The sequence below is a fragment of the Cyclopterus lumpus genome, chromosome 2 (assembly GCF_009769545.1).
Source record: "Cyclopterus lumpus isolate fCycLum1 chromosome 2, fCycLum1.pri, whole genome shotgun sequence".
NCBI classification, from domain to species: Eukaryota; Metazoa; Chordata; class Actinopteri; order Perciformes; family Cyclopteridae; genus Cyclopterus; species Cyclopterus lumpus.
In genome coordinates, this window is record NC_046967.1 from 1,468,615 (window position 1) to 1,491,905 (window position 23,291).

The following is a 23,291-nucleotide window of genomic DNA, read 5'->3' on the forward strand; positions in this document are numbered from 1 at the left end:
CCTCTGCCTCCCTCTGCTGGCTACACGTGGGCATTACAGCGCCGTCGCTTCCTCTCCTCCAGCACGGGATACATGCATCACCTCCACTTCCTCTCTCCTTGTGGCTTCAGGTGCGTGACGGAGCCATGAACTGCCTGGTGGAGGTCTACCGCCACGTGGGGGAGCGAGTGAGGATGGATCTGGGGAAAAAGGGTCTTCCTCAGTCCCGGTGCGTTCAAGTGCCCCCTGAGAAAACTACCACCCGTGCGTTTGTGTTACTTCATTCTTCGCTTTTCTGTCCAGGCTCAACGTCATCTTCAGCCGGTTCGACGAGGTCCAGAGGTCGGGGGGCATGGTCCTGTCCCCGGTGTCAGGTGAGACCCCCGTCTGGGTTTACGGGCCCTGTGGACCTTTATTCTCTGGCCCATGATGGCGTACTGGTGCCATTGTAGGTGAAATAATAATAATATTCCCCCCTGTCTCTGTAATCATTATTATTGTTGACCTCCAGCGGGGTCCTACACGTGGATGTAAGTCCTGGTCCCTCAGTGGTGGTGCGTTTGCTGTCTGTCTGTAAGAACGCAACCCGAGCCGCTTCCTTTGTGCAGATCTCGGCCACGCCCACAAACGCAGCGAGAAAGCTTTTCACTGTGAAGACGCTGCGGGACTCGGATCCAGTAGAGGGAGAAACATGAGACTCCGGCCGCCCGGGGCTCTTATTTTGTAGGAGTGGTGTCGGCTCCAGTCACAAGACCAGGCTTTGAGGGGGAAGGGAAGGGGGGAGGGGCTCCACCAGCTCTGGGTCGGGGTTCCTCCTGCACAGCTGCACACAGAACAGGAAACCGGGTCCTGCAGGTAACTCCAGACAGGAAGTGTTTGGTGCTCGCCGGTCTGCATAGTGGGAGCTTGACTGGGACGTGACTGGAGCTCGGCGGTGCGTATAAGCCCAGGTATGGGGGGGTCTAAGGGGTCTATGGGGTCTAAGGGGTCTAGGGGGTCTACGGGAACAGGTTTCTCACTGCTTTAGTGGAGCAAGCTGCGTGATTTAATACATAATTTAGTTTGTGGAGTTCTAATAATAATCCAGAGAGGAATAAACAACTCTCTCCTGCAGCCAGAAGCAAGCAGATGATTTAACTTTAGAGATAAATCAACTATTCATGGAAGTCCCCAGCGGAACTTTAACAAGTAGTTTTATTATTATGAGCCAGCAGCCCGAAGGAAGCTCAACTATATTATTTATATCCAGGACTAAGGGACAGCTTTTCTTTGAATTTTGAGATTATTTTTCTTTTAATTGTTTGCGTAAATAAATGTAAAGTTCTATTTCATTTGCTGCTATATAGGATCAATAAAAAAGATGCATCAATATCAAAACTGCAGATTATAACAACATAACTTTAGTTTATAGATTATTATGACGGAAGTTGCCAGAATCCAGAATAAATCAATAAATGGCATTAAATGCATTTAGAAAAAAGACATATAGGCATTAAATTTATACATTGTGTTTTAATTAATTACTTTTATTTTATTTATTTGTATTTATTTATGAATGTATTTTATACATTTTACAATTATTTATTTCTAAATTATTTCCCCTTTGCATTGAATACAAACAAGTCAAAGGCTTTAAGAGTTTATTTAGTGAAACCACGTCAGTGAATCCAGCTCTGTGGGCTTTGATAGACCAGGACCCGGCTCTGTGGACCCGTCTCTGTGGGCTTTGATAGACCAGGACCCGTCTCTGTGGACTTTGATAGACCAGGACCCGTCTCTGTGGGATTTGATAGACCAGGACCCGTCTCTGTGGACCCGTCTCTGTGGGCTTTGATAGACCAGGACCCGGCTCTGTGGACCCGTCTCTGTGGGCTTTGATAGACCAGGACCCGTCTCTGTGGACCCGTCTCTGTGGGCTTTGATAGACCAGGACCCGTCTCTGTGGACCCGTCTCTGTGGGCTTTGATAGACCAGGACCCGGTTCTGTGGACCCGTCTCTGTGGGCTTTGATAGACCAGGACCCGTCTCTGTGGACCCGTCTCTGTGGGCTTTGATAGACCAGGACCCGTCTCTGTGGACCCGTCTCTGTGGGCTTTGATAGACCAGGACCCGACTCTGTGCGTCACGCAGCCTCAGGAGGTCCTGCAGGGAGGCGCTGAGGGACCAGGACTCGCTGCCAGCTGGACTTATGTTGCCCAGTTTGAAACCTGCTGAATAATGAACGCTGAGACCAGGCAGAGAGATTTATTTATGTATATGTGTGTGTATATATATATATATATATATATATATATATATATATATATATATATATATATAAAATAACATACAGTTATAATAGTATAAGTCATATTTCTCTATTACGGGTTTGCTGCTTGTCTTTATTTTAATTAATTGTAATATTATTTTTATCAAAAGTAAAAACGTGGATTCTCGTTTTGTGGTGAACTTTGTGCGAGAAGCATAAAATCCTGCAGCCTGTCGCTCCCTTGAACGCCTCACGTGGGCTCAGCTTGTGGTTGTAGAAAGAGTCGCTCCATTGTGGCTCCTCCCTCTGTGGCCCCTCCCTCTGTGGCTCCTCCCTCTGTGGAAACGCCTCACCTGCACAGGTGAGCTGCAGGATGCTCTCATTGTTGTTTCCAATAGGGAGAGATTAGAAGCTGCTCTCTCTGCTCCTTCTCCTCCTTCACTGCTTCTCATTTGGTGGGTTTGCTGTGAGGAGGAGGAGGAGGAGCAGAGTGAGGAGGAGGAGGAGGAGCAGAGAGAGCAGAGTGAGGAGGAGGAGGAGGAGGAGGAGGAGGAGGAGGAGGAGCAGAGAGAGCAGAGTGAGGAGGAGGAGGAGGAGGAGCAGCAGAGTGAGGAGGAGGAGGAGCAGCAGAGTGAGGACGTGGAGGAGGAGCAGCAGAGTGAGGAGGAGGAGCAGCAGAGTGAGGAGCAGAGTGAGGAGGAGGAACCTGTGAGCCGGAAAAGGAGCCCTCTTGTGTGAAATGGTGCCATATTGTGGTGAAAGTTTGAGTTTTGGCTCTTTGGAAGTTAACTTGTCAGAAATAATGTGCTTTTATTTGATATCTCGGGCTTTTATTGTGAAAGGTAAGAACAGGCGGTTCTGGGACTAACTTATTGGTTGTTGTCTTTTGTGCGTGGTGAGAAGCTAAATAATAACGCGTAATATTCATAATATTTAAATAATAAACTCAGCCTTAAAATAAAATTGCAAAAGTCATAATATTTGTTTTTTTACTAAATAAATGGCATAAAAGTGATATTTGTTATTCTGCACGTTTAGCCCTCAAACGCATGAGGAGCTTCCTCCTCCTCCTCCTCCTGAGTCATGATGACATTGAGCTAGCCCTCATGTCTGACTCCTCCTCCCCTCTCCTCCCATTGGTCCTCCTCCTCCTCCTCTCCTCCCATTGGTCCTCCTCATCCTCCAGTGTGTGATAGAAGAGGCCAGCTTCCTCCCCTCTTCTCCTCCTCAGCTTGGGGAGGAAGATGTGAGGAGCTCAGAGGACCACCTGTCTGTCTGTCTGCCTGTCTGTCTGCCTGTCTGCCTGCCTGTCTGTCTGTCTGCCTGTCTGTCTGTCTCTGTCTGTCTGTCTGTGTCTGTCTGTCTGTCTGTCCGTCTGTCTGCGTGTCTGTCTGCCTGTCTGTCCGTCTGTCTGCGTGTCTGTCTGTCTGTCTGTCTGTCTGTCCGTCTGTCTGCGTGTCTGTCTGTCTGTCTGTCCGTCTGTCTGCGTGTCTGTCTGTCTGTCTGCCTGTCTGTCTGTCTGTCTGTCTGTCTGTCTGTCTGCCGGCATGCTGAGGAAACTGGTCTGCAGACGGATTTGCTCCTGTAAGCTGCTGCTCGTCCACTGGACGGTTTAGAGGAGTAGGAGTAGGAGGAGGAGGAGGAGTAGGAGGAGGAGGTGCATGGTTACTACAGGAGGAGGTGCATGGTTCCTCCAGGAGGAGGAGGAGGTGCATGGTTCCTCCAGGAGGAGGAGGTGCATGGTTACTACAGGAGGAGGTGCATGGTTCCTCCAGGAGGAGGAGGAGGTGCATGGTTACTACAGGAGGAGGTGCATGGTTCCTCCAGGAGGAAGAGGAGGTGCATGGTTCCTCCAGGAGGAGGAGGTGCATGGTTACTACAGGAGGAGGTGCATGGTTCCTCCAGGAGGAGGAGGAGGTGCATGGTTACTACAGGAGGAGGTGCATGGTTCCTCCAGGAGGAAGAGGAGGTGCATGGTTCCTCCAGGAGGAGGAGGTGCATGGTTACTACAGGAGGAGGTGCATGGTTCCTCCAGGAGGAGGAGGAGGTGCATTTGCTCCTCCAGGAGGAGGAGCGTCTCAGCTTTGTTGATGAAACTTTGTTTAATTCTCAATAAAACAAACAGCTGATTTCCTGATGGAAGGACATGCTGGTTGTATTGGGCCTCCCACTGGGAACACTGGGAACACTGGGCCTCCCACTGGGAACACTGGGCCTCTCACTGGGAACACTGGGCCTCCCACTGGGAACACTGGGCCTCCCACTGGGCACACTGGGCCTCTCACTGGGAACACTGGGCCTCCCACTGGGCACACTGGGCCTCTCACTGGGAACACTGGGCCTCCCACTGGGCACACTGGGCCTCTCACTGGGAACACTGGGCCTCCCACTGGGAACACTGGGCCTCCCACTGGGAACACTGGGCCTCCCACTGGGAACACTGGGCCTCCCACTGGGCACACTGGGCCTCTCACTGGGAACACTGGGCCTCTCACTGGGAACACTGGGCCTCCCACTGGGAACACTGGGCCTCCCACTGGGCACACTGGGCCTCTCACTGGGAACACTGGGCCTCTCACTGGGAACACTGGGCCTCCCACTGGGAACACTGGGCCTCCCACTGGGAACACTGGGCCTCCCACTGGGAACACTGGGCCTCCCACTGGGCACACTGGGCCTCTTACTGGGAACACTGGGCCGGCTGTCCCATCGTTGCAGGAATGTGAGCGCTGTGAGACTCCGCCCCCTCGTGGTCACGTGACTCTGCTCTTCCTCCCCAGACAAGAACCTGGAGGACGATGACTCCGGCGGCCGCTCCTCGTCCTCCTCCAGAGGAGCCTCGCTCTGCGTGAAGAAGGCGGTGAGCATGGGGTCGGTCCGACGCCCCGCCCCCTCCCCGGGCGCCAAGGCTGCAGGTCAGAGGTCACGGAGAACCCCAATAATAGAACGTTTACTTTTTTTGTATCATTGTTATTGTATTTTTCTTTGTCTACATTTGTTGTATACTTATTTATTGTTTTACTTACATTTTTATTAATAAATCTTTACTAAATTAAATTATTTTACATCATTACTGCTGTTTTTAAAAATGAATTTTTCTTCATCCTCTTATTTATTATTTACCTATATATTGTTTTACTAATTTTGTATTCATACATTTTTAAATAGATTTTTTAAATTCTTTTTTATTTGATATTTGATATCCCTTTATTTATTTATGATCTACTTATTTATAGTTTTTTATTCACATATTTCTCCTTTATTCATAATGATTTCTAAGACCTTTTATTCCAGGGCGCGATGCTGCTGGAGCCGTGGACGAGGAGGACTTCATCCAGGGCTTCCAGGACGTCCCCGCGCTGCAGGTCTGCAGAAGGTCCTCCAGGTCCTTCATGGTGTCTCCGTGCAGTGTCTCACCCGCCCTCTCCTCCGCCCTCAGATCTCCTCCAACAGGGAGGTGGAGGAGGCCATGACGAAGATCCGAGACGTGCTGTCGGACGACAAGCGGGACTGGGAGCTCCGGGTGGCAGCGGTAAGGCTCTCCGTCCTCTTCAGGAGGCGCCAGGTGAAGCGGGTCTCCTCCTCAAACGCTCCTCTGTTGTGTCTCCGTGCTCCTGCAGCTCAAGAAGGTGCGCTCGCTGCTCCTGGCCGGCGCCGCCGAGTTCACCGGCTTCCCGCAGCAGCTGCGGCTCACGGAGGCGGCGCTCAAGCTGTCGGCCAAGGACCTCCGGTCTCAGGTGGTGAGAGAGGCCTGTCTCACCCTCGGGTAAGTGTCTCTTCCCCCTCTGGTGCATGTCTCTCTCTCTGTGTGCGGTCTCAGGTGGTGAGAGAGGCCTGTCTCACCCTCGGGTAAGTGTCTCTCCCCCCTCTGGTGCATGTCTCTCTCTCTGTGTGCGGTCTCAGGTGGTGAGAGAGGCCTGTCTCACCCTCGGGTAAGTGTCTCTCCCCCCTCTGGTGCATGTCTCTCTCTCTGTGTGCGGTCTCAGGTGGTGAGAGAGGCCTGTCTCACCCTCGGGTAAGTGTCTCTCCCCCCTCTGGTGCATGTCTCTCTCTCTGTGTGCGGTCTCAGGTGGTGAGAGAGGCCTGTCTCACCCTCGGGTAAGTGTCTCTCCCCCCTCTGGTGCATGTCTCTCTCTCTGTGTGCGGTCTCAGGTGGTGAGAGAGGCCTGTCTCACCCTCGGGTAAGTGTCTCTCCCCCCTCTGGTGCATGTCTCTCTCTCTGTGTGCGGTCTCAGGTGGTGAGAGAGGCCTGTCTCACCCTCGGGTAAGTGTCTCTCCCCCCTCTGGTGCATGTCTCTCTCTCTGTGTGCGGTCTCAGGTGGTGAGAGAGGCCTGTCTCACCCTCGGGTAAGTGTCTCTCCCCCCTCTGGTGCATGTCTCTCTCTCTGTGTGCGGTCTCAGGTGGTGAGAGAGGCCTGTCTCACCCTCGGGTAAGTGTCTCTCCCCCCTCTGGTGCATGTCTCTCTCTCTGTGTGCGGTCTCAGGTGGTGAGAGAGGCCTGTCTCACCCTCGGGTAAGTGTCTCTCCCCCCTCTGGTGCATGTCTCTCTCTCTGTGTGCGGTCTCAGGTGGTGAGAGAGGCCTGTCTCACCCTCGGGTAAGTGTCTCTCCCCCCTCTGGTGCATGTCTCTCTCTCTGTGTGCGGTCTCAGGTGGTGAGAGAGGCCTGTCTCACCCTCGGGTAAGTGTCTCTCCCCCCTCTGGTGCATGTCTCTCTCTCTGTGTGCGGTCTCAGGTGGTGAGAGAGGCCTGTCTCACCCTCGGGTAAGTGTCTCTCCCCCCTCTGGTGCATGTCTCTCTCTCTGTGTGCGGTCTCAGGTGGTGAGAGAGGCCTGTCTCACCCTCGGGTAAGTGTCTCTCCCCCCTCTGGTGCATGTCTCTCTCTCTGTGTGCGGTCTCAGGACCGGGGTTCACCTCTCTGCCACCAGACACCTGTCGGCGGTGCTCGGCGGCCACTTCGACCACGCGGCGGAGGCCGTCATGCCGATCCTCCTCAGCCTCGTATCCAACAGCGCCAAAGTCATGGCCACCTCCGGCATGTCCGCCATCCGCCTCATCCTGAGAGTACGTTGAGACGCATATTCATATTCATCCATGTGTATGTTCAGCTTCTGACGGCCGTTCCTTGTGGCTCTGCAGCAAACACACTCCCCGCGTCTCATCCCCATCATCACCAGCAGCTGCACCTCCAAGTCTGTGGCTGTCAGGAGGTGAGACACACTCATGTTTTACCTCCAACGAAAGACTCACATATTCATATATATACTATTATTACCATTGTTTTTCAAAATGAATAATCTCTCTTGAAGCTCTATAATTCCTTTAGAATAGAATCAGATCTGGAATCAGTGCTCGTGTCCTCGTGGTTCAGAACTTCTTCTTCTGCGTTTCAGGCGCTGCTTCGAGTTCTTGGAGCTGCTGCTGCAGGAATGGCAGACGAGCTCTCTGGAGAGGTTTATATTGTTTTATTTTATATATATATATATATATATATATATATGTACAAGAAGTATATAGAAGTACTGCACGGGGGTCTGTGTCTGCCTCCAGAAGCCTCTTTGTGTTTCAGTCCGGGAGAAACCCGAACCCCCCCAATACCAGGGGGGCTCTCTGGTTCTCATCGATCAATCAGAGTGTGTGTGTGTGTGTAATATATATATATATATATATATATATATATATATATATATATATCTATCAATAATGAAAGCCCAAAGTGTCCCCCCTAATGGCGCCCAGCCCACAGAGCAGATGGAGGCTTGTGACTCATGCAGGAGGTCAAAGGTCGCTGACAAAGACGCTCGTGTGCTCGTAGAATCCGACACTTTATCAATAAAGTTTGGCTTTTATTCCCTTAATGCAAACAGATTACATTCATTTATTTAATCAATGTTATATTAGCTGGTTTGCATTGGATTTTATTTAATATTAAAGTATTCTTCTCGTACATTCACGACTTTAATTCAGATTTCTTTTTTTTTGGGGGGGGGGGTTAATATTCAGAAGAAAACATCAGAATTTCCGAGATTAAAAGTCGTGAACGATCTCCGACATTGTAAAGCCGTATTGATGGTTTTCATGAGCGTATTGATTTGAATAGATCTGTTCTTCCTCGTCTCCTCGTCTTCGTAGGCACGCAGCCGTCCTAATGGAGACCGTAAAGAAGGGGATCCACGACGCCGACGCCGAGGCTCGCTCCGTGGCCAGAAAGTGAGTCACACACACACACACACACACACACACACACACACGGGTAGCGGGTCAGTAAGATGTTTGCCTCGCAGGTGTTACTGGACTTTCCACGGCCACTTCCGGCGGGAGGCGGAGCAGCTGTTCCAGGGCCTGGAGGCGTCCTATCAGAAGGCTCTGCAGGCTCACCTGAGGAGCGGCGACGGCGCCTCCTCCTCGTCCTCCCAGGAGAGCCTCAGGTGAGACGCCTCCTTTTCTACAACTGCTGCTTTGAAGATCCGCCGTCACACACACACACACACACACACACACACACACACACACACACACACACACACACACGCACCACTGGTTATTAAATAATGTGTTTGTCGTCATTTTATGATGTTTTAAAAGCTGTGAACCAGTTTTGTTCACAAAGTTTACAAATGTTTTTCTCTTATTACTTTTTGTCTCCACAGTCGATTGTTTTCTGGAAAGAACACCTTCGGAAGCAGCTCGACACGCTGTAAGTCTCTTTTGACTAATAATATTATTATTATTATTATTATTAATAATAATAATAATAATAATAATAATAATAAATGTAGAGAAGCAGTCCAATCCTTGACTTTAAGGTTTGAGACCAGTAAGTTTAGACAAATTATTTTAAACGAAAGAGAAATAAATGGTAATATTAATGTTGATAAGTAAGTTAATAATAATATGTGTAATACTAGTATAATATAATTTATTTGAAAAATAATAAATAAAATAAGTTCCTAAATATTTAACAAAACATTTATAATATTAATTAATAATAAATAAAGTAAGTTCCATACACGCATGAATAAAGAATAAAATAATAATACAAATATATTAACAAATATTCATGAATAATAATAAAATAGTAAAGCAGCTGAACACAGAAGCTGAGAGTTCAGCTTTCTTCTGTCACGCTGCAGCCAAAGCCGCCGCCCCCCTCCGGCTGCCCGCCTCCTCCTCCCCAGGATCCCTCCAGCGCTCCCGCAGCGACGTGGACGTCAGCGCGGCCGCCTCCGCCCGCACCAGGATGCCCGCCGCGCCCTCCGTCCTGCAGTCGCCCTGCTCGCCCTTCAGCTCGGCCTCGGCCCTCCCGCCCGGGTCCTACGCTTCGCTGGGTAAGACCCTTCATGTGGGGGCTGGATCCATCTTAGTCCTGAGGGGTCCTGGGAACCAGCCTACATGTGCTTTGTGGACTTGGAGTAGGCTTTGGACCGGGTCCCTCGGGGGTTTTGTGGGGGGTGCTGCGGGAGTATGGGGTGCCGGACTCGTTGCAACGGACCATCTGGTCTCTGTAGGCCTGCAGCAGAGCTGTGTTTGTATTCTCTGCATTAAGTCAGACACGTTCCTGGAGGTGGTTCCTGCTGAGAACATGAGAAACATGAGCCTCTTGTGGCAGAAATAAGTACTACAACAACAAACAATTATTAGTTTTTATTCATTAGTAATTATGAATATTTTTTCAAGAGTAAGAGGGAAATGGGTCTTTTATTTCTCTCTATTCTGTTTTGTGTCTTCTGTCTATTATAATTATAATTATAATAAAATATATATATAGTTATTATAATAATAATAATATATATCATTATCATAGTCATAGCCTGCAGGTGCTGAGTTCTCTCTCCGTGTTTCTGCTTGCAGGTCGAGTTCGAACCAGAAGAACGAGTTCAGGAAACGACCCGTTGCCAAGCGACAGCCGGGGGAGGAGCCGAGGGAAAGTGGCGTCACAGTCTCAACGTGAGCGTTTGGGCCATAATTACCATAATTAAGGGGCTTTGAAATGTTTCCCTAAATATTATATAATTCAATTCTAATATAATAATATATATAAATATAACATTCATAAATATATATATATAAATATACTTTGAATTGCTTTTACTGGATAAAATATATATATATATATATATATATATATATATATATATATATAAAAATTGAAGAAAAATTATTAAAATCACGAACTATTTGATCAGATCTGTGAAATGTAGTTTTTCTATATTATATATTTTTTATTTGATAGCAAACTAAATAAAACCTTTTCCCAGCCGGCAGTCGGTCCGGTTCTCCCGGCCGCCTGCTAGGCTCCGCCTACGGCCGGATCCCGAGGCCGAGCGTCGGCGCCGACAGCGTCGGCGACAAGAGCCGTCCCCGAGGTCACCGCAGCCACGGCTGCAGCCGAGAGACCAGCCCCTCCAGATTAGCTGCGGGTGAGCAGCAAACCATCATATTTCATAAGGACTGCATTGAAACCAGTCTGACTGATTCTTTAGGAGCTTTGTGATATAACTTATGGAGCATGAACGAGCCCCGAAAGCAGCATTTGGACCCTTTTTTTTCTCTCAACAATTACATTATGTTAATTAACAAGATTAAAACAAAGTTTTATACATAAACGTGGGTACCGCCACAGTTTTAATAATCTTTATATTAACATTTTATACAAAAAGTCGCTCCAGTCGCAAACATTTTATCTTCATATCCAACATTATTCAATTTTTTTGATGAATAAATAGAAGCTCCACTTGTGTTGATATAGTAAACTATTTACATACTGTATATGTTTTGGCTGCTGACGCGTTCAGGGACCGTGGGAAAGATGACATTCTGACGATAATGAGGGTTTTTACAGTAGTTCTTGTCGATTGTTGAAAGAAAACCTGCTTTTGGGGTTCAGAGGGTTCAGGGGAAGCTCTGGAACAAGAAGCTGAGATGTGAGTTTTAAAAGGTTCGCGTCCACAGAAGCATAATATTCCTTCACTTCCCACTAACGGCCTGCAGCCGTCTGACTCTCTTCTCTCCTGCTCCACTAACTCTCTGCAGAGCTTCAGGTGCGTCGGTGTCTGGCTGCAAGCTAATCTCTCCCCTCGCGCTGCTGTCTGTCTGTCTATCTGTCTGTCTGTCTGTCTGTCTGCCTGCCTCTCTGCCGTGCTCCTGCAGCCCGGAGCCGGATCCCCCGGCCCAGCATGAGTCAGGGCTGCAGCCGCGAAACCAGTCGCGAGAGCAGCCGCGACACCAGCCCGGCCCGGGGCTTCTCCCCGCTGGGTGAGTTCCCTTCTTCCTCGTCCGTGTCCTCCTTCCTGGTTCTCTGCTTGTCTGTGTTTAAGTTCCTTTCCCTCAGCTCTGTGTCTCCTCTGACTTTACGTCCTCCTCCAGCGACGCGCCGTCACTGCCGCTCCACCAGCGCCCTGTCCTCTGCAGAGTGCTGCTCAGGTGACCTTTGACCCCCGTCACCTGGCTGCATGTCCACACGTTTACTTTGCAGCTTCTGCACTTATTATGGGACGTCATTTCGATGAAGCGATGCTGATCCAGCATGCTCTGTTTTGACTCGTTGCTCTCTGCATAGTCGTTGCATGATCTTTGGGTTGGGTCTGAAGTCCACAGCAGAACCCAACCTGAACCATGTGATCGAATGCCCTTCCAACTAACGCGCCGACCGTTTCCTCGTCAGACCGGCTGTCCCATCAGGCTCGCATCTCGGCCTCCGTCAACGCCATGAAGATCCTCAACACCGGCACCGACGTGGAGGCTGCCGTTGCCGATGCTCTGGTAGGAACACGTGTCCTCATAACGCTGTATAAACCATCGTAGAGGTTAAACATGTGACGCTCTGGTAGGAACACGTGTCCTCATAACGCTGTATAAACCATCGTAGAGGTTAAACGTGACGCTCTGGTAGGAACACGTGTCCTCATAACGCTGTATAAACCATCGTAGAGGTTAAACATGTGACGCTCTGGTAGGAACACGTGTCCTCATAACGCTGTATAAACCATCGTAGAGGTTAAACGTGACGTTCTGGTAGGAACACGTGTCCTCATAACGCTGTATAAACCATCGTAGAGGTTAAACATGTGATGCTCTGGTAGGAACACGTGTCCTCATAACGCTGTATAAACCATCGTAGAGGTTAAACATGTGACGCTCTGGTAGGAACACGTGTCCTCATAACGCTGTATAAACCATCGTAGAGGTTAAACATGTGACGTTCTGGTAGGAACACGTGTCCTCATAACGCTGTATAAACCATCGTAGAGGTTAAACGTGACGTTCTGGTAGGAACACGTGTCCTCATAACGCTGTATAAACCATCGTAGAGGTTAAACGTGACGCTCTGGTAGGAACACGTGTCCTCATAACGCTGTATAAACCATCGTAGAGGTTAAACATGTGACGCTCTGGTAGGAACACGTGTCCTCATAACGCTGTATAAACCATCGTAGAGGTTAAACATGTGACGCTCTGGTAGGAACACGTGTCCTCATAACGCTGTATAAACCATCGTAGAGGTTAAACATGTGACGCTCTGGTAGGAACACGTGTCCTCATAACGCTGTATAAACCATCGTAGAGGTTAAACATGTGACGCTCTGGTAGGAACACGTGTCCTCATAACGCTGTATAAACCATCGTAGAGGTTAAACATGTGACGCTCTGGTAGGAACACGTGTCCTCATAACGCTGTATAAACCATCGTAGAGGTTAAACATGTGACGCTCTGGTAGGAACACGTGTCCTCATAACGCTGTATAAACCATCGTAGAGGTTAAACATGTGATGCTCTGGTAGGAACACGTGTCCTCATAACGCTGTATAAACCATCGTAGAGGTTAAACATGTGACGTTCTGGTAGGAACACGTGTCCTCATAACGCTGTATAAACCATCGTAGAGGTTAAACGTGACGTTCTGGTAGGAACACGTGTCCTCATAACGCTGTATAAACCATCGTAGAGGTTAAACATGTGACGCTCTGGTAGGAACACGTGTCCTCATAACGCTGTATAAACCATCGTAGAGGTTAAACGTGACGTTCTGGTAGGAACACGTGTCCTCATAACGCTGTATAAACCATCGTAGAGGTTAAACATGTGACGCTCTGGTAGGAACACGTGTCCTCATAACGCTGTATAAACCATCGTAGAGGTTAAACATGTGACGCTCTGGTAGGAACACGTGTCCTCATAACGCTGTATAAACCATCGTAGAGGTTAAACATGTGATGCTCTGGTAGGAACACGTGTCCTCATAACGCTGTATAAACCATCGTAGAGGTTAAACATGTGACGCTCTGGTAGGAACACATGTCCTCATAACGCTGTATAAACCATCGTAGAGGTTAAACATGTGACGCTCTGGTAGGAACACGTGTCCTCATAGCGCTGTATAAACCATCGTAGAGGTTAAACATGTGACGCTCTGGTAGGAACACGTGTCCTCATAACGCTGTATAAACCATCGTAGAGGTTAAACATGACGTTCTGGTAGGAACACGTGTCCTCATAACGCTGTATAAACCATCGTAGAGGTTAAACATGTGACGCTCTGGTAGGAACACGTGTCCTCATAACACTGTATAAACCATCGTAGAGGTTAAACATGTGACGCTCTGGTAGGAACACATGTCCTCATAACGCTGTATAAACCATCGTAGAGGTTAAACATGTGACGCTCTGGTAGGAACACGTGTCCTCATAACGCTGTATAAACCATGGTAGAGGTTAAACATGTGACGCTCTGGTAGGAACACGTGTCCTCATAACGCTGTATAAACCATGGTAGAGGTTAAACATGTGACGCTCTGGTAGGAACACGTGTCCTCATAACGCTGTATAAACCATGGTAGAGGTTAAACATGTGACGCTCTGGTAGGAACACGTGTCCTCATAACGCTGTATAAACCATCGTAGAGGTTAAACATGTGACGCTCTGGTAGGAACACGTGTCCTCATAACGCTGTATAAACCATCGTAGAGGTTAAACATGTGACGCTCTGGTAGGAACACGTGTCCTCATAGCGCTGTATAAACCATCGTAGAGGTTAAACATGTGACGCTCTGGTAGGAACACGTGTCCTCATAACGCTGTATAAACCATCGTAGAGGTTAAACATGACGTTCTGGTAGGAACACGTGTCCTCATAACGCTGTATAAACCATCGTAGAGGTTAAACATGTGACGCTCTGGTAGGAACACGTGTCCTCATAACACTGTATAAACCATCGTAGAGGTTAAACATGTGACGCTCTGGTAGGAACACGTGTCCTCATAACGCTGTATAAACCATCGTAGAGGTTAAACATGTGACGCTCTGGTAGGAACACGTGTCCTCATAACGCTGTATAAACCATCGTAGAGGTTAAACATGTGACGCTCTGGTAGGAACACGTGTCCTCATAACACTGTATAAACCATCGTAGAGGTTAAACATGTGACGCTCTGGTAGGAACACGTGTCCTCATAACGCTGTATAAACCATCGTAGAGGTTAAACATGTGACGCTCTGGTAGGAACACGTGTCCTCATAACGCTGTATAAACCATCGTAGAGGTTAAACATGTGACGCTCTGGTAGGAACACGTGTCCTCATAACGCTGTATAAACCATCGTAGAGGTTAAACATGTGACGCTCTGGTAGGAACACGTGTCCTCATAACGCTGTATAAACCATCGTAGAGGTTAAACATGTGATGCTCTGGTAGGAACACGTGTCCTCATAACGCTGTATAAACCATCGTAGAGGTTAAACATGTGACGCTCTGGTAGGAACACATGTCCTCATAACGCTGTATAAACCATCGTAGAGGTTAAACATGTGACGCTCTGGTAGGAACACGTGTCCTCATAGCGCTGTATAAACCATCGTAGAGGTTAAACGTGACGCTCTGGTAGGAACACGTGTCCTCATAACGCTGTATAAACCATCGTAGAGGTTAAACGTGACGTTCTGGTAGGAACACGTGTCCTCATAACGCTGTATAAACCATCGTAGAGGTTAAACATGTGACGTTCTGGTAGGAACACGTGTCCTCATAACGCTGTATAAACCATCGTAGAGGTTAAACATGTGACGTTCTGGTAGGAACACGTGTCCTCATAACGCTGTATAAACCATCGTAGAGGTTAAACATGTGACGCTCTGGTAGGAACACGTGTCCTCATAACGCTGTATAAACCATCGTAGAGGTTAAACATGTGACGCTCTGGTAGGAACACGTGTCCTCATAACGCTGTATAAACCATCGTAGAGGTTAAACATGTGACGCTCTGGTAGGAACACGTGTCCTCATAACGCTGTATAAACCATCGTAGAGGTTAAACATGTGACGCTCTGGTAGGAACACGTGTCCTCATAACGCTGTATAAACCATCGTAGAGGTTAAACATGTGACGCTCTGGTAGGAACACGTGTCCTCATAGCGCTGTATAAACCATCGTAGAGGTTAAACATGTGACGCTCTGGTAGGAACACGTGTCCTCATAGCGCTGTATAAACCATCGTAGAGGTTAAACATGTGACGCTCTGGTAGGAACACGTGTCCTCATAACGCTGTATAAACCATCGTAGAGGTTAAACATGTGACGCTCTGGTAGGAACACGTGTCCTCATAACGCTGTATAAACCATCGTAGAGGTTAAACATGTGATGCTCTGGTAGGAACACATGTCCTCATAACGCTGTATAAACCATCGTAGAGGTTAAACATGTGACGCTCTGGTAGGAACACGTGTCCTCATAGCGCTGTATAAACCATCGTAGAGGTTAAACATGTGATGCTCTGGTAGGAACACGTGTCCTCATAACGCTGTATAAACCATCGTAGAGGTTAAACATGTGACGTTCTGGTAGGAACACGTGTCCTCATAACGCTGTATAAACCATCGTAGAGGTTAAACATGTGACGCTCTGGTAGGAACACGTGTCCTCATAACGCTGTATAAACCATCGTAGAGGTTAAACATGTGACGCTCTGGTAGGAACACGTGTCCTCATAACGCTGTATAAACCATCGTAGAGGTTAAACATGTGACGCTCTGGTAGGAACACGTGTCCTCATAACGCTGTATAAACCATCGTAGAGGTTAAACATGTGACGTTCTGGTAGGAACACGTGTCCTCATAACGCTGTATAAACCATCGTAGAGGTTAAACATGTGACGTTCTGGTAGGAACACGTGTCCTCATAACGCTGTATAAACCATCGTAGAGGTTAAACATGTGACGCTCTGGTAGGAACACGTGTCCTCATAACGCTGTATAAACCATCGTAGAGGTTAAACGTGACGCTCTGGTAGGAACACGTGTCCTCATAACGCTGTATAAACCATCGTAGAGGTTAAACATGTGACGCTCTGGTAGGAACACATGTCCTCATAGCGCTGTATAAACCATCGTAGAGGTTAAACATGTGACGTTCTGGTAGGAACACATGTCCTCATAGCGCTGTATAAACCATGGTAGAGGTTAAACATGTGACGCTCTGGTAGGAACACGTGTCCTCATAGCGCTGTATAAACCATCGTAGAGGTTAAACGTGACGTTCTGGTAGGAACACGTGTCCTCATAACGCTGTATAAACCATCGTAGAGGTTAAACATGTGACGCTCTGGTAGGAACACATGTCCTCATAACGCTGTATAAACCATCGTAGAGGTTAAACATGTGACGCTCTGGTAGGAACACGTGTCCTCATAACGCTGTATAAACCATCGTAGAGGTTAAACATGTGACGCTCTGGTAGGAACACGTGTCCTCATAACGCTGTATAAACCATCGTAGAGGTTAAACATGTGACGCTCTGGTAGGAACACGTGTCCTCATAACGCTGTATAAACCATCGTAGAGGTTAAACGTGACGTTCTGGTAGGAACACGTGTCCTCATAACGCTGTATAAACCATCGTAGAGGTTAAACATGACGTTCTGGTAGGAACACGTGTCCTCATAACGCTGTATAAACCATCGTAGAGGTTAAACATGTGACGCTCTGGTAGGAACACGTGTCCTCATAACGCTGTATAAACCATCGTAGAGGTTAAACATGTGACGCTCTGGTAGGAACATGTGTCCTCATAACGCTGTATAAACCATCGTAGAGGTTAAACATGTGACGCTCTGGTAGGAACACGTGTCCTCATAACGCTGTATAAACCATCGTAGAGGTTAAACATGTGACGCTCTGGTAGGAACACGTGTCCTCATAACGCTGTATAAACCATCGTAGAGGTTAAACATGTGACGCTCTGGTAGGAACACGTGTCCTCATAACGCTGTATAAACCATCGTAGAGGTTAAACATGTGACGCTCTGGTAGGAAACACGTGTCCTCATAACGCTGTATAAACCATCGTAGAGGTTAAACATGTGACGCTCTGGTAGGAACACGTGTCCTCATAACGCTGTATAAACCATCGTAGAGGTTAAACGTGACGTTCTGGTAGGAACATGTGTCCTCATAACGCTGTATAAACCATCGTAGAGGTTAAACATGACGTTCTGGTAGGAACACGTGTCCTCATAACGCTGTATAAACCATCGTAGAGGTTAAACGTGACGTTCTGGTAGGAACATGTGTCCTCATAACGCTGTATAAACCATCGTAGAGGTTAAACATGACGTTCTGGTAGGAACACGTGTCCTCATAACGCTGTATAAACCATCGTAGAGGTTAAACGTGACGTTCTGGTAGGAACATGTGTCCTCATAACGCTGTATAAACCATCGTAGAGGTTAAACATGACGTTCTGGTAGGAACACGTGTCCTCATAACGCTGTATAAACCATCGTAGAGGTTAAACATGTGACGTTCTGGTAGGAACACGTGTCCTCATAACGCTGTATAAACCATCGTAGAGGTTAAACATGACGTTCTGGTAGGAACATGTGTCCTCATAACGCTGTATAAACCATCGTAGAGGTTAAACATGACGTTCTGGTAGGAACACGTGTCCTCATAACGCTGTATAAACCATCGTAGAGGTTAAACGTGACGTTCTGGTAGGAACATGTGTCCTCATAGCAGAAATAAGACGTGTTTTTTAGCTTCTGTCCTGCAGTAACTCCCTCTGTCCTCTTTCTTCCTGGACTTTGACATCCCAGCTCTTAGGAGACTCGAGGAGTAAGGTACAAGCACACGAGTTGAACTCCCCGTCTGTGCATGGCGAGCATAACCACTGACGCTGAGAGCAGGTCGAGCTGCTGCATGCATCGACTTCCTGTCTAACATGGACCGCCCTCCGTCTCTGTAGCCGCATGCTAGATCTGCTCAAACATCTGAGACCCCGAGAGCGCCCGCTAACCCGCCTCCTCCCTCCTCTCGCTCAGCGGCGGCCCGCGAGGCGGCGGTTCGAGTCCCCGGGGGTGCACTCCGACGACGACGCCAACAGCGACGCCTCCAGCGTCGGCTCCGAGCGCTCCTACGGCTCACGCAACGGCGGCGGCGGCGCGCCGAGCTACCTGCGGCAGATGGAGGACGTGGCCGAGGTGCTGAACCACTGCGCCAGCGCCAACTGGTCCGAGAGGAAGGAGGGGCTGCTAGGGCTGCAGAGCCTGCTGAAGAGCCAGAGGATGCTCAGGTGAGGGCCTTGCAGAACCCCTCGTTGAACACCTCCCCTCTCCGGGGACAGGCCACCTTAACGGCGTCTGCTTGTTTGCAGCCGCGTGGAGCTGAAGAGGCTCTGTGAGATCTTCACCCGCATGTTTGCAGACCCTCACAGCAAGGTGAGTGCTACAGGTGGAACTCCTCCACAGGAAGTCAGAACCACCTGCAGCACAAACTAACTAACGTGTCCTCTTGTTGCATGTCTGCTCGCTGCTGTGGACGCTAACAAATACCAGAGAGTAAGTCTTTACTTTATTTACTGTGTTTACTTTGTTTACTATTGTTTACTCCTCCGTGTTTCCTCTGTGTTTTGTTTCCTCCGTGTTTCCTCCGTGTTTCCACCGTGTTTCCTCCGTGTTTTGTTTCCTCCGTGTTCCCACCGTGTTTCCTCCGTGTTTTGTTTCCTCCGTGTTTTGTTTCCTCTGTGTTCCCTCTGTGTTCCCACCGTGTTTCCTCCGTGTTCCCACCGTGTTTCCTCCGTGTTCCCTCCGTGTTCCCTCCGTGTTCCCTCTGTGTTCCCACCGTGTTTCCTCCGTGTTCCCACCGTGTTTCCTCCGTGTTCCCACCGTGTTTCCTCCGTGTTCCCTCTGTGTTCCCACCGTGTTTCCTCCGTGTTCCCACCGTGTTTCCTCCGTGTTCCCACCGTGTTTCCTCCGTGTTCCCACCGTGTTTCCTCCGTGTTCCCACCGTGTTTCCTCCGTGTTCCCTCTGTGTTCCCACCGTGTTTCCTCCGTGTTCCCACCGTGTTTCCTCCGTGTTCCCTCTGTGTTCCCACCGTGTTTCCTCCGTGTTTTGTTTCCTCCGTGTTTTGTTTCCTCTGTGTTCCCTCCGTGTTCCCACCGTGTTTCCTCCGTGTTTCCTCTGTGTTCCCACCGTGTTTCCTCCGTGTTCCCTCTGTGTTCCCACCGTGTTTCCTCCGTGTTCCCTCTGTGTTCCCACCGTGTTTCCTCCGTGTTCCCACCGTGTTTCCTCCGTGTTTCCTCTGTGTTCCCACCGTGTTTCCTCCGTGTTTCCTCTGTGTTCCCACCGTGTTTCCTCCGTGTTCCCTCTGTGTTCCCACCGTGTTTCCTCCGTGTTCCCACCGTGTTTCCTCCGTGTTTCCTCTGTGTTCCCACCGTGTTTCCTCCGTGTTTCCTCTGTGTTCCCACCGTGTTTCCTCCGTGTTCCCTCTGTGTTCCCACCGTGTTTCCTCCGTGTTCCCACCGTGTTCCCACCGTGTTTCCTCCGTGTTTCCTCCGTGTTCCCACCGTGTTTCCTCCGTGTTTCCTCCGTGTTCCCACCGTGTTTCCTCTGTGTTCCCACCGTGTTTCCTCTGTGTTCCCACCGTGTTTCCTCCGTGTTCCCACCGTGTTTCCTCCGTGTTTCCCCCTCAGGTCTTCAGCATGTTCCTGGAGACCCTGGTGGACTTTGTCTCGCTGCACAGGGAGGAGCTGCTGGACTGGCTCTTCGTCCTGCTCACCCAGCTGCTGAAGAAGATGGGGGCCGACCTGCTGGGCTCCGTCCAGGCCAAAGTCCAGAGGGCCCTGGACGTCACCAGGTGGGGAACCAGTTTATGGGTTTATTGAACAGGCTGTAAACACTCCTGTTCCCTTTGAAGACTCAGAAGGTCTCGATCTCCGTCTGCAGAGAGTCCTTCCCCTACGAGCAGCAGTTCAACATCCTGATGCGCTTCATCGTGGACCAGACGCAGACGCCCAACCTGAAGGTGAAGGTGGCCATCCTGCGCTACATCGAGGCGCTCGCCCGCCAGATGGACCCGGCCGACTTCGTCAACTCCAGCGAGACGCGCCTCGCTGTCTCCCGCGTCATCACCTGGACCACCGAGCCCAAGAGCTCCGACGTCCGCAAGGTGGGAGGAGGCCGCCGCTCGCTTTCCTTTTTTAATCTTCTTTTATTTTGTTGGTTTTCACATTTTGTTTGTTTTTCTGTCGTTCTGCCGTGCGCCCCCCCCCCCTCCCCCAGACCCTTCATAGCTGGGCGGGGGAGGATTTGTCAGGCCGGGGCACCACCGTGGCCTCTCTGCCTGGGGAGGGCAACCTGGAGGAGAGGTGCAAGCAGGTAGATGTTCACCTCCTCTTACCAACAGCAGGGGGCAGCGGTGTCTGTGCATGACCTCCTGGGGAGTCTTAGCTCACTGGGAGCAGCTGCACCAAACTGTTGCAGCTGGTTGTGCATGAACACTCTTTGAAACACGTGAAGAGGAGGAGGAGGAGGAAGAAGCTTCTCGTGTTTTTATTTTAACATTCTGCTCGTTCACTTCTTAACATCCTATTTATTTACCTCATAATTTATCTTCAGGTTCTCTTTTTCTGGTTTCATTTCATTTTCCTAAAGTGAGTCAGCGTTTCAGAAGAAGATGAAAGCCTCATTACCTGAAGATTTAAATTCTTAGGATTTACATCTGAGGATTTCAATTATTATTATTAAAATTATTAGGATTTAAATTATTAGGATGTATATCTGAGGATTGAAATTATTACTATTTAAATGATGAGGATTTAAATTATTAGGATTTATATCTGAGGATTTAAATTATTAGGATTTATATCTGAGGATTTAAATCTGAGTATTTTGAGGAAATTTAAATGTTGTGACTCTCGAAAAGTAAACGATTAAAACTCTTTCTAGACGCTAGAAAAGAATTTTAATCGTTTGGAATGAAGGGAAAAATAAGTGTGTGTGTGTGTGTGTGCGTGTGTGTGTGTGTGTGTGCAGGCGGCCCAGGTGGTGCTAATCGCCCTGTTTGAGCTCAACACCCCCGAGTTCACGATGCTGCTCGGCGCTCTGCCCAAAACATTCCAGGACGGGACCACCAAGCTGCTGCACAGCCACCTGAGGAACGCCAGCATCAACAGCGGCATCAGCATGGTGACACACACACACACACACACACACACACACATATATATATATATATATACACACATTAAACACCTGCTGAATTTCAGAGATTAAAGTTGTACGTTTATGAGAAAAAACTTGAATATTCTCTTAGATTATAGTTATACTCTGAATTTCAAGTTTAATTTAGGACATTTCTGAATAAATGTAAATTTATTGAGTTAATTTTTTTATAAATTACCTCTTTAATCTTTAAGAATATACATTTTATTTTGTGTGATTTAGTTTCTTGTAAAGCTTTTTACTCTGAGAATATAAAATGTATTTTAGCACATTAATCTCCAAGTTTATTGTTGTAATTATGCGACTTAAATCTGAACATATTCTCCTCACATTTCATCTGGTGTGTTTTCCTTTGACCTGCAGGCGTCTCCCAGTAACTCGGCCGGCCGGACCATTAGAACCAGCAGCCCGCGCAGCCCGCTGACCTCCCCCACCAACTGCTCCCAGGGGGGTCTTTCTCCCAGGTGCCCTCAACGATACCCATCTGCATGGTTCCTACCCCTCGTTACCAGCTGATCACTCATATAGATATTAATATATATCAAAGTACTATAAGGATCAATGGCATCACACTAGACACTGGTTCGGCAGCATGATACTGGTCCCAGTACTGGTCTCCTTATTTCTTCTCTCTTCCTCCTCCCCGTCCTCCTCTTCCTCCCCGGCCGGGTGCAGTCGGCTGTGGGGTTGGAGCGCAGACGGGCTCTCCAAGTTCCCTCCTCCACCTTTCCCCGCCCCCCTTCCTCCACCCACCGCCCACTCCTCCCTCAAGGCAGTGAGGTCAGCTTACTCACCCAGGTAACCCCCCCCCTCCCCCCCTCCTCTTCCTCCTCCTCCTCCTCCTCCTCCTCCTCCCTGTTGTGGGCTTTCACAATGACTGGAAAAAACTAACTGATCGTCACATTTATCCACGACAAAAAATAAGAGTTCCCGAGCCGAGAGAGACGTTAATATTCTCAGAAAGAAAACGCAGAATTTGGAGATTCATTCATGAGATTATAATCGTACATTTGGAAGGAAAAAAGCTAAAATGTTATATTTTTCAGAGTTTATTTCATATAAATGTTTCAGTTCATTTTTGTATTTTTATTTACTCTTTGAGAATACCAGATTTTTTCATATAAAGTTGTGATTTATTTCTCATATATTTACCACTTTAAGTTTTTAGAGTTTTTAAAAATTATATTTACGAGTTTCTCACCTGATTATGTGACGATAATGTATTTATGTACAGGCCCCCCCCTCTCCCCCCCCATATTAACTCTGTCCTCCTGTCCATTCGTTGGGTTTCTCTCGTTAGCGTCTCTGTTCGTCGACATGCTCGCTTTCCTTCATCGTTGCTCACGACAAAAGGTGAAGTCGGCCTTTCTCACCTCCCCGTCTCCCCCCCCCCCCCCCCCCCCCCTCTACAGCATGCTGGAGTACGACAGCGAGAACCTGAACTCGGAGGAGATCTACAGCTCCCTCCGGGGCGTCACCGAGGCCATCCAGAACTTCAGCTTCCGCAGCCAGGAGGAGGGCAAAAGGGAGGTGAGGAGGGAGGGAGGAGGGCAAGAGGGAGGTGAGGAG

General features: G+C 48.6%; 1 protein-coding gene across 5 annotated transcripts in view; it reads left to right on the forward strand.

Moving 5' to 3' along the window:
* The window catches only part of LOC117741537 (CLIP-associating protein 1-B-like), a 31,073-nt gene that overhangs the window by 3,901 nt on the left and 3,881 nt on the right, over positions 1 to 23,291 (forward strand). The window contains exons 7-33 of one of the 5 annotated variants that reach the window (XM_034548637.1): positions 111 to 208; positions 283 to 353; positions 5,008 to 5,142; positions 5,522 to 5,592; positions 5,667 to 5,759; positions 5,848 to 5,993; positions 7,127 to 7,289; positions 7,365 to 7,435; positions 7,619 to 7,678; positions 8,358 to 8,435; positions 8,510 to 8,653; positions 8,876 to 8,922; positions 9,359 to 9,553; positions 10,077 to 10,172; positions 10,484 to 10,645; positions 11,890 to 11,987; positions 18,317 to 18,340; positions 18,542 to 18,792; positions 18,874 to 18,937; positions 19,055 to 19,057; positions 20,192 to 20,355; positions 20,445 to 20,667; positions 20,781 to 20,876; positions 21,534 to 21,686; positions 22,086 to 22,186; positions 22,398 to 22,520; positions 23,135 to 23,252. In XM_034548637.1, coding sequence (XP_034404528.1) covers positions 111 to 208; positions 283 to 353; positions 5,008 to 5,142; positions 5,522 to 5,592; positions 5,667 to 5,759; positions 5,848 to 5,993; positions 7,127 to 7,289; positions 7,365 to 7,435; positions 7,619 to 7,678; positions 8,358 to 8,435; positions 8,510 to 8,653; positions 8,876 to 8,922; positions 9,359 to 9,553; positions 10,077 to 10,172; positions 10,484 to 10,645; positions 11,890 to 11,987; positions 18,317 to 18,340; positions 18,542 to 18,792; positions 18,874 to 18,937; positions 19,055 to 19,057; positions 20,192 to 20,355; positions 20,445 to 20,667; positions 20,781 to 20,876; positions 21,534 to 21,686; positions 22,086 to 22,186; positions 22,398 to 22,520; positions 23,135 to 23,252 — 3,048 coding nt within the window. Of the gene's footprint in view, positions 1 to 110; positions 209 to 282; positions 354 to 5,007; positions 5,143 to 5,521; positions 5,593 to 5,666; positions 5,760 to 5,847; positions 5,994 to 7,126; positions 7,290 to 7,364; positions 7,436 to 7,618; positions 7,679 to 8,357; positions 8,436 to 8,509; positions 8,654 to 8,875; positions 8,923 to 9,358; positions 9,554 to 10,076; positions 10,173 to 10,483; positions 10,646 to 11,889; positions 11,988 to 18,316; positions 18,341 to 18,541; positions 18,793 to 18,873; positions 18,938 to 19,054; positions 19,058 to 20,191; positions 20,356 to 20,444; positions 20,668 to 20,780; positions 20,877 to 21,533; positions 21,687 to 22,085; positions 22,214 to 22,397; positions 22,521 to 23,134; positions 23,253 to 23,291 lie in introns of all 5 variants that reach the window. The other 4 variants (XM_034548628.1, XM_034548645.1, XM_034548664.1 and 1 more) reach the window with 4 other exon arrangements.